The sequence below is a fragment of the Sinocyclocheilus rhinocerous genome, unplaced genomic scaffold (genome assembly GCF_001515625.1).
Source record: "Sinocyclocheilus rhinocerous isolate Xijiao unplaced genomic scaffold, SAMN03320098_v1.1 scaffold4395, whole genome shotgun sequence".
Taxonomy (NCBI): domain Eukaryota; kingdom Metazoa; phylum Chordata; class Actinopteri; order Cypriniformes; family Cyprinidae; genus Sinocyclocheilus; species Sinocyclocheilus rhinocerous.
In genome coordinates this window covers 354,037-364,938 of record NW_015635544.1, presented here as the reverse complement: position 1 = coordinate 364,938, position 10,902 = coordinate 354,037, and the positions used below count along the sequence as shown (strand labels likewise).

Genomic DNA, 10,902 nt, shown 5'->3' with positions numbered 1-10,902 from the left:
CAGCTCTTCAACCGCTTTGGAGAGGATACGGAGAAGCTCGGCATCCATCCCGTCTTTGGTGGCACTGGGCGCGAACGATGGCGAGGGGGTGGGGTCATTCACTGAGCCCAACAGCTCCCCTGCATCTGATGCTGCCAATGACATGCTGTCATCAAGCAGCTCGTCCTCACTTCCCCCCAAATGAGATCAGGTCGCTCGCACCAGCAGAGGTACGCTGATCAGACCGGGAGAAAAGGACGGGGGAATAGGTCCCTGAGAGGAAGAAAACGGGAGGGTGCGGGGGGCGGAGTCGCTTTCTGAAAAGAAAGCGATCCGTGAGTGGAAAGAGGCGAGACTGAAGCTCTCGCAGTGGGAGCAAATAGCTCCCATGAGCGCAGCTTCCGCATGGGATTTCCCCAAGCAGGAAACACACTCCGTGTGGCCGTCATCGGCGTGCAGGGGAGACCCGCACGAACCACAGTAACGGCGTGGCATTTGCAACAACGCCAATTTGCTCTTTTAGAAGCTCTTTTATATTGCCGGATGGCGGCAGGGGAACTGCTGCGTCGCTGGAGCGGCGGAGAAGCAGGTCAGCTGTGCTGAGAGGTCCCGATTCCAGCTGCGAAGGCGTGTCAACGGCGAGCAGCTTCGGATCAGCTTGAGGACGTAGAGTCGTCCCTGAAGGAGAAGAAATCTGAGAATCCTGTGGCAAACGCCCGCTTATATAGCCAGATGCCCCGCCCATTCTGGCGGGCTTTGGCTGGCTTTGGCGGGCTTCGTCGCCATAGGCTCGTGCAGTTCCGCTGCCTAGCCATTGGTTCGTTTTTAAAACAATTCACGAACCAATGGCCGTGCAGTTTCACTGCGTGAATGAAAAGGCTTCAGTTCAGGAGAAAAAGGTTTTTTTCCCATATGCGTCTAGCAGACGCAGTACGAGTGTAGTATCGAAAGGGAACTAACCTCCTCCTATACATGCTCCATGAATGGCCACAATCACTGGTTTTGGACACTGTACAATGAAGCACAAGAGATATGATGAAAAACATGATTTCTGCATATGAGATAAAGCCTGGTTGACTGTTTACATTTCTAAATCCAAATCTTGGAATGGACTGATTGTTAAAGCTAAACATAATGTTCAACTTAAAATCTTGTAATCCTCCAAACATCCTCATGGCATGCCTTTCGTAGTTCTCAAATGCATAATGAATGAATTTTCATTTTTGTATGAATTTTCCCTTATATTTCCCATATTACCTAAATCTCAATGTTTTTTTTTTATTATTATTATCTACGTATTGATATGCTTTCACAGTGTGATGCTTTTAAAAAGTAACCTTTTCAATAACAGAGAAGGTCTCTTGGTATTTAGTTATGACACGGCGCACATTCCATGAGATCCTGGCTGTGTCATCACCTTCGGGCTGCAGAATATCACTGGCCATTCCCATGAGGTCAATACCTGTACAAAGATTATTACATTAAATATTTATATATGGCATATAATACATAAATATGCAATCTATGTCTCTTCAGTGCTGCAGAATGAATGTCTCTATCCAGCTGCAGTTAAATATATATACATTAAGAAGTGTTAGTGGTGTGTGCTAAGGCACGTATTACTATAACTAATGCTCCTATTGAATTGATTTCAATAAACCCCTAACCCTAAGCATTAAACTACTGCAACATTTGCGCTATGGATATGAATTATACCTTGCATTGTGTGGTTCAGATTTCCATCTGATGAATAAATTATAGGTATAAAAAAAATCCTTACATTTAAGGAGACAGCGGTGGGCTATTTTGACTTTTGCCAGAAAACAACCACATAGACACCACTTAGAATATTCTACCAATTGCACAGCAACACCTACATGCAGTACCGTGGCATTGATTATTGCACAGGCAAAATTTAGAAAATTTAAAATCTAGGTATAGATCGCCATAAAACAGACAGAATTTGTTCAAAATAAAAAAAATTCTATTCAGTTGCCAGTGGTCAAAACATTGTTGAGATGAAACATCATGAAAATTTGAAAATGTATTGTCATATTATGAGGAACAGTCTGACCAATCAACAAAAAACACACAAAACTGTAATAAAACAAAAGGACTAGACTAGCAACTGGTCATATGTGGCAAGACGTCTGATGGCTTTACCTGAAGTGAAGAGCTTTCCAGCACCTGAGAAAACCACGACACGACATTCTGAGTCCTCAGCTATCTGATTGAAGCAGTCAACCATTTCACTACAGGTTAAACAAAAATACAGTAATTCAGCACAGCAAAGAAGTAACACCAACACACAGTAATTCAGCATAATAACATGACTATCGCTAAGCCCGTCATGACATGATTGCAAATATTTTAAATAACTAAGATCAATGTGCACTTTAAATTCTAATCTCATACCACCAAATAAGAACATTTTAACATAGAAATGGCATAAAATGGGCACTCTTTCCAATATGAAGGATGAGATACTTGTGAAATGATTGCTTATGAAGCATTACAGGAAATCTTAAAAGGAAATTAAATTAAATGAATTATTCATAGCATGTGATATGGACATAGACGTCATACAGCCAGAATGCCTTGTTCATTGCATTGCGTTTCTCCGGGCGGCAGATCTCAACATGAGTGATGGTCTCAGCTGGCCGGCTGACTGACAGGGTTGTGAAGGGAGGTGTCGGTCCTCCTGATGAAGACATTCCTCTAACAGCGTTCATGAACGGAATCAACAAAACCTGTTCTAATCACAAAACACAGACCAAATACACAGGTTTACACTTCTAGCATGCAGAGGAGAAGACACAGCTGTTTAAAATTAAACTACTAAACAGGTGAGGAATAGTTTTACACTAACTAAATGTACTTTACATATGGATCTGGATTTATTAATTTTTTTTTTACATTTATTTCTAATATACAAAGGATACTGCAATATTACAAATTTATTTTTATTTTTTTACAATTACTAAGGGTGAACATGAACAGTCAAAACCCTCAGTGGCCCCTATCCCCCACCCACCCCCAAGGAGGAGAATAAAACAGAGAAGTACATTAAAAAAGAAAAAGAAAAAAAACATTAGCACCCACGTGAATTGTCAATGCAACTGAATAATTATACATAAAAAATATAATAAAACAACAGAAAGAAGAGATCCATAGGTTAAAAAAATTTATAATAATAACAATAAAAAAACACATTATAAATCAGCAAAGATATGTGGAGTATTCCTGACAAAATTAAGTAGAGGATCCCAGTTTTTATAAACTTTGTCAGTGGTGGATCTGGATTTATAAAGTTCCTATAAAGTTCAAACAGGTGTTCTATCACTTTAAATTCAATTCACATATTGCCATTCAAATAAGGCCATTTTAAACAAATCGGGGTGAGGAATTTGCCCATAATACACTACAGGTCAAACATTTAATAAAGATTTCTTTGTTTAAAAGAAACATATGTCACATAATCCTTCAGAAATCATTCTAATATGCTGATTTAGTGCTCAATTCTTTTCTTATTATTATAAATGTTGAAAACCGCCTTTGCCACTTATTTATGTTTTTTTTTTTTTTTTGTGGAAACAATTCAAAAGTTTGAAGCAAGAACACAAATACGAAGAAATTAATACTTTTACTCAGCAAAGATCCATTAACCAAAAGTTACCAAAAGTAACATTTATATTGTTACAAAAGATTACTATTTCAAATTCTGTATATATACACATGAGCACCAAATCAACATATAAGAATTAGTTCTGAAGGATCGTGTGAAACTGAAGACTGGAAGAATTATGCTGAAAATTCAGCTTTGCCATCACAGCAATAAATCACATTTTTAAATAAAATATAGGAAAATAGGAAACAAATATTATAAATCGTGTAATAATTTTCACAGTATTACTGTTTTTATATTTTGATCTAATAAATGCAGCCTTGGTGAGCATTAGAAAAAATGTAATTATTAAATGTAGCATAAAAAAAATTTAATTATTCCAAACTTATGACTTGTAGATAAAAAGTTACACAATTACAAAGTTACTGATCTGTTAATTTCTGCATAATCTATCCTAAGATATTTTAACGTGTTATGAAAGCAAAGGAGTTAGTTAAATGTTAAAAGATTAGATTTATGTCATGTAATGACAAAAATGTGTGCTTTAATTGTTTAAATATTAATCGTAATTGATCGTAAATAATAAGATTACCAAACATAGAATGTTTTTCATTGTATTGCGCATAGCTTATTTGCACCATTTATGCATTATTATATTATTTATTTATACACACTTTCCAGCTGGCAATTACAACTGCATGCTATATCGTTTTGATATTTGATTTATCCATTATATGTATTGTATTCTACACTCAAAAGGAGAATTAACATATTATTGAGCATGTGACCTTTCACCCAGTTAACTGAACTCAGTATGTGTGTAATGACACATTCACCTACATTCAGCTGCAGTTACAGACAAATCAAATGTTTCATTACAGCGTCAATGCAACTGTCCAATGTAAATGCTTTACAAAAAGAACTCAATTTATAATTTTGATTCTAACAGGTTTGATTCTTCCAATCCAGTGTTCAATACTTAATCACAATAACATTTATACAAACAGTGAATACTGTTAATGTGAGTATTTGAACAAATGCAGTCAGATGATCAAACTATGACTTACTTCTGAAGGCAGAACTCAATACAAATGCCATTGCAATGGTGCCCTTTGACCAATATATTCACACTCACAGAGGTGGAGACCTGTTAATGAAAAATATCACAATACTGCCTTCAAAAATAAGGTTTAACTTTATCTGCTTAAATTGTTGAAAATAATTGAGGTAATCGTCACAACAAAACGAAAGCACGGGTCATATCTCAATCTGTCTTTAAGTAAGGTTGGTTTACTCTGCAGCTTTTATTTTTTTAGGACTTCATCACGGTTTCCTCGGACGTACGGTGGCTCTTTAAGGACAACACACAAAAAATATTAGGCTTGTTCGAGATGAACTATACTAGCCTGCCACCGGCTGGCGAGAGCAGCCGCTTGCAGTCGGGGCGGAATTAAAAGTGGAGACGTCAACAGGGTTGCCAGGTTTTCAAAAGAAAACCCGCCAAATGTTTATTCGCAAAATGCATTTCCATCTCCCATTATTCGCATTAACCCTTTTTCGCACAAGTCAAAAACCACCTCAAGCAAGTGTAAAAACTTTTTTGCGAATTAAGGCATTTTTATTCGAAATTCAGCGTTTCCATCACTCGATTCTGATGCGATGCGCATAAAAGCAGGGTGATGGAAACCCAGCTACAGACAGCGTTCGCAGCTGACGCATGGCTCAGTCACGTGTTTGTTCAAATAGGGCTGCGTTTTCCAAAAGCATCAGAAGCACAAGTAGATCTTAAGAAACCATTGCCATATTATTACATTACATTACATATCATTGTTACTATAAAATTAATTCTGAAAAATGCATCACGGTTTCCAATGCCATTGCAATGGTGCCCTTTGACCAATATATTCACACTCACAGAGGTGGAGACCTGTTAATGAAAAATATCACAATACTGCCTTCAAAAATAAGGTTTAACTTTATCTGCTTAAATTGTTGAAAATAATTGAGGTAATCGTCACAACAAAACGAAAGCACGGGTCATATCTCAATCTGTCTTTAAGTAAGGTTGGTTTACTCTGCAGCTTTTATTTTTTTAGGACTTCATCACGGTTTCCTCGGACGTACGGTGGCTCTTTAAGGACAACACACAAAAAATATTAGGCTTGTTCGAGATGAACTATACTAGCCTGCCACCGGCTGGCGAGAGCAGCCGCTTGCAGTCGGGGCGGAATTAAAAGTGGAGACGTCAACAGGGTTGCCAGGTTTTCAAAAGAAAACCCGCCAAATCACTACTCAAAACTAGCCCAATGGCGTTTCGAGGGGGTCTCCAGTTAAAAATCGCATTCCGGGGGGTAAAATACACGTTTTAATGATTTCTGAAGGATCATGAGACACTGAAGACTGGAGTAATGATGCTGAAAATTCAGCTTTGATCACAGGTGCATTTTAAATTACATTTTAAAATATATTAAAATAGAAAATAGTTATTTTAATGGTTAGGCTATATTTCACAATATTGCTGTTTTACTATATTTCTGTTCAAATAAGTGCACACGTTTTTTGGCGGGGTTCCCCTGCTAAATTTCGCACTCCAGGGGATAAAAACAACCCGCGGCAACAGTGTTAAAGTAGCCCAATTCCGCGGGAAAACCGCGGACACGGTAGGGATGGGGGGATCGATCCTAATCGATACTGATGTTGTATCGAATAGATCGATCCTCACATAAAAATATCGATTCTAAAGTGCATTTTTAACCGCTTTTACTGTTTTTTTTGTTTGTTTTTTTTCAAATAAGTGCAGCCTTGGTGAGCATGAGACTTATTTAAAAAAATATTACATAATCTTACTAACCCCAAACTTTTGTGTACATGTAATTAAATTGGCTAGTTTGTGCAAGTAAATTTATTTAAACTGCTTGTTAAAAGTTCAAATGGATTGTGTTATGTTCTGTAATTACTGTTAATAAATCTGTCAGAAAAAAATATGCTAAAGTTTCACCTTTAGGAGTACAACAGCCTGACAGCCTTTTACAAAAATTAACCATGGTTTTATTACAGTAACCACAGTTTACCACAGTATTTGTACTACTGCAGTAACCACAAATTTACCATGGTAATAATAATAATAATAATAATAATACATTTTAGTACTTATGTAACACCATGATTATTTTTCATGAGGTAACCTCAAAGGTGCACCTTTGTAACTTATCTACCCTTAAAGCATGCATACTTGTATGATACTAATGCTCCCTTTTAGGGGTATAAGTGCACCTTTGAGGTTACTGCCCCAGTAAAGGGCTAAAATACAATTATAGTATATTTTATTTCTGACAGTGTAAACAAAAAAAGGCCTATGAAATGTTAAAAAAACATGGCTTTAAAAATCTAATATTAAGTGAGTATAATTACTGGTTATATTATTTTAATAATTTAAAAGATCAGTTTAGTTTAGAGGTATCGGTATCGATATCGACGATACTGGGCTTGAAAATATCGGTATCGGATCGAAAATAAAATAAGAGGTATCGCCCATCCCTAGCTCCCGGTAGTGACGCTCTCACGGTGTTTTGCATAGTCTTATCACAGATAAAGTGAATTAAATGCAACATTTGTCAAATACACAGAAACCTTTTTATGAGCAACAGAAACACTTTTTATATACTGCTTAATACAGTGTAATCTGTTCAAGAATAAAGTTCAGTATATAAACATATAGAATGCTAAATACTGATAAAGTGGGGGTATATATGCTTTTATCAGTGTTTTTTTTTAAAAATGACTCAAGATAACAGTGCGACTACACTAAAAAAAGCTTTTACTGTTATAAAAACACAGATTTGTGACCATTAACAGAGGAGATGCCAACGTTGGCGTTATTTTTTTTTTTTTGGTAAACTGTTTTAATCAACAGCATTGTGGGCTAATCTTCAACATGTTTTCCATTAATCATTCATTTTGGATTTATCTATTTTTAGAGTTTACACCGAGAAAAAAAAGCTGTTTTATATGAATCATGGATAATTTTGTGAGGGGTAGGATTCAGTTTACGAAATTTGTCATTCATTTCTATGGTATCCGTAAACAGCGATTGACTGTCGCACAATTCTGACAGAAATGAAACGACGTCAAGGCTAATAATGTGATTGGTCATCAAGGCACACGTGATTCAAGTTGGCCGTTACGCTTTCTCCAAAGCATTGTTGCTGACTTTGGTATCTCCAAAAAATAAGACCATCTCTGGTTGAATCTGCAGTCTTACGACCGTCACTCACCATTTGCGAATATCACTGAAATGAATGTGGAGTGCTGTAAAATTAATCATGTCTGTCGCAAATGTTGTTTTCTCTTATAAATCAGCGATATTTTGTACACTACAAATATAGCCCATTCCAAACTGTATATGTAACGTTAACCCAAACATGATGAAGATTAGCACCCAAACAGCAGGACTGCCAAATTTGGTTGCCTGGCTGGAGTTAGATTTTGTCCTCTGAACAATAACATGCTGTCATCTATTTTTCTTGTAGTGCCTAAACTTAAGGGACTCTTATTAAGATCTTGTTGAAGTTACTTTAAATATCATTTCTTTCCATTTCCATTAAAATGTGTTAGAATATATATATATATATATAGCCTATACATTTTTTTAATGAATCCTTAAATTAAATTCATTTTAAGGATTCACTTTTGAAAAAATGAATGAAAATTGAAAAAATATGGCAAAAGAATGTGCCAAAAATGTGTATCCTGGTGGAAAACAAAGACTTTTAATATGGAAATGACATGAAATAATTTTTTATGAGTATACAGTGGAGATCAAAATTAGAGACCTAGAATTTCCAAAATTTCAAGGTCATTGCTTAGTCCTATTTGAAGTTATCCTAACAGAAGTAGAATGGCAGTTTTTTAAGCATATTTCATAAATTAATTGTATATTCTGAAGCACAGTATACATATATATAAAAACTTAAATGAGATATTTGAAAAAGAACTCTGATCAAAATTAGAGAACACTTACAGATACCTCTAATTTACAGAAGTTATTGGTGTTAATCTGCATGGTACCTGGTGCTAATTTCCTTAATTTTATGATAAACCCCATTTAACTGGCAGCATTCCTCCAATTTTAACTGAGATTGAAAGATGGCAGGGTGGCAAAGGGACTGAAACCCTGTGACAGCAGGTTGTCCAAATGAAGGCCAAAGGGATGACACTTTCAGACACTGCAAGAGAACTTTGTCATCCCAAATCTGTGATTTCTCAAATATTGCAGCTTTACAATGACACTAATTCATTCAAGTCCCCCAAAAAGGCTGGTCATCCACATAAGACAAATGCACGAAAAGACAGGATAATGCAGAGACTCTCAAGGTGGAATTGGTTCAACACTGCAGCTGGAATTGCTTGCCAGTTCAGTGCTGAACATGGTAAGGATCTGTCTCAGCACGTTAAAGAGAAATCGGACTGAAAGCACACTCTGCGGTGACCAAGCCTCTCGTCAGCAGAAATAATCAAAAGGCTAGGCTCACCTTTGCTGAGGAACATGCTGAGGTCCGATGGGAAACATTATGTTTGGCATCAAACAGGGAAAGACTGAAGCCAAATTGCGTAAAGAAGTCAGTGAAAGGTGGAGGAGTCATGGTTTGAGAGATGTTTTCTACAGCAGAACTTGGGCCTCTTAAACAGCTACATGAATGCAAATGTTTATCAGAACCTCTTTCAGCAACATGCAGTTCCTTCCCTGCAAGCATCTTCCAATCAGCCAACAATTTTCATGCAAGACAATGCCCCTGTAACATAACAAAACAAGGCGGTTCCTTGAAGCCAAGAACATTGAAATAATGAAATTGCCAGCCCAGTCCTGATCTAAACCTGATTGAAAATCTCTGGAAAATCCTTGGCAACAACGTTATGGCTAAGAAACCAACTACAGTTACCAAACTATGGAAGAGAGTGGAAGTGGACCAAGATCATACCAGCACAGTCTGAGAAACTAGTGATGTCCTGCGGCCACAGATGTGCAGAAGTCATTCAAAGCATGGGCCTCTACACTTCCTACTAATTTGTGACCCTGGACCACAAAACCTGTCTTAAGTGTCAATTTTCCAAAATGATGTTCCCAGGTCCAGAAACGTAGTAAGGACATCGGTAAAACAATCCATGTGACATCAGTGGTTCAACTTCAGTTTTGCGAAGCTACGAGAATACTTTTTGAGCGCAAAGAAAATAAAAAAAAATTTTTTTTCAACAATTCTTCTCAACCGAGTCTTCCGCCATTTTGGAGAGTGTAATCGACGTAATCAGTGTTGTTTATGTTCGGGGGAGAAAGCGCGCGCATAAAACGTAATCTGCGTAGTTTACGCTTAGGGGAAAGCGTGTGTATGCATTGTGATACTCTCTAAAATGGCAGAAGACATAACTCGGGAGAGAAGAATTGTTGAAAAAAAAATTAGTCTATGCAGGGTCTGAGAGCTCTCACGTTTCATCAAAAATCTTAATTTGTGTTCCGAAGATGAACGAAGGTCTTACGGGTTTGGAACGACATGAGGGTGAGTAATTAATGACAGAATTTTCATTTTGAGGTGAACTATCCCTTTAAGACTGGTTTTGTGGTCCAGGGTCACATTTCTGACAACCTTAAGAATTTCTGGAAAAATTCATAAATCAAGGATTTATAGATTGTTCTCTAATTTTGATCTCCACTGTATATAACAGATGTATGTAACCCAAAGTCATTATTTTCCTGATACAATGTTAGCTTTAGTATAGCAAAAACAAGACATTATTTAGCAAACATATCACACTTTGACCAATTTTTACAGTATAAATGGCTATTTAGGAATTAAATAAATAGCTGCCTTTAGATTTTATGAAGGGGGTAAATGCAGATTCTTGCAAACTGTAAAATGTTGTTTTCTGTCTACATTTACAGGTTTTGCCCCATCTACAGTAATGTAATTTTGAGCTGGACTATGAGACTGATTCCATTGATGGTTACTTGATGACAACTTCAAGAATGAGAAATTTACTCACAGCATTCAACGAAAGCATTTTTAACATGGAAAATAATCTCTCCTATAACATGTGCAGAGACAACAGTGTTCTGGTGCTTTTAAATCTTTGGGTGTTTGAGCACCAAGCCATGCCAACTACTTGCTAAGTGTAGCGAGTATTTGAGGTAGGACTACCTGTTTTTCTAAGCAAAAACAGAACTACTCAGATGTCTACGTTTGGTACACTGTGAAAAATGTGAAAGAAACGGTGTTAATAAAGATACTGAGACCTATACAAAAGAT

At 36.8% G+C, this 10,902-nt stretch overlaps 1 protein-coding gene across 1 annotated transcript in view; it reads right to left on the bottom strand.

Moving 5' to 3' along the window:
- LOC107747316 (delta(3,5)-Delta(2,4)-dienoyl-CoA isomerase, mitochondrial) overlaps window positions 1–4,956 on the bottom strand; it is a 12,572-nt gene extending 7,616 nt beyond the window's left edge. The window contains exons 1-5 of the mRNA XM_016561781.1: window positions 4,672–4,956; window positions 2,566–2,734; window positions 2,143–2,231; window positions 1,317–1,441; window positions 940–988 (exon numbers count right to left, since the gene is read on the bottom strand). Coding sequence (XP_016417267.1) covers window positions 940–988; window positions 1,317–1,441; window positions 2,143–2,231; window positions 2,566–2,734; window positions 4,672–4,702 — 463 coding nt within the window. The 5' untranslated portion in view covers window positions 4,703–4,956. The remainder of the gene's footprint in view (window positions 1–939; window positions 989–1,316; window positions 1,442–2,142; window positions 2,232–2,565; window positions 2,735–4,671) is intronic.
- Window positions 4,957–10,902: the final 5,946 nt, after the last annotated feature.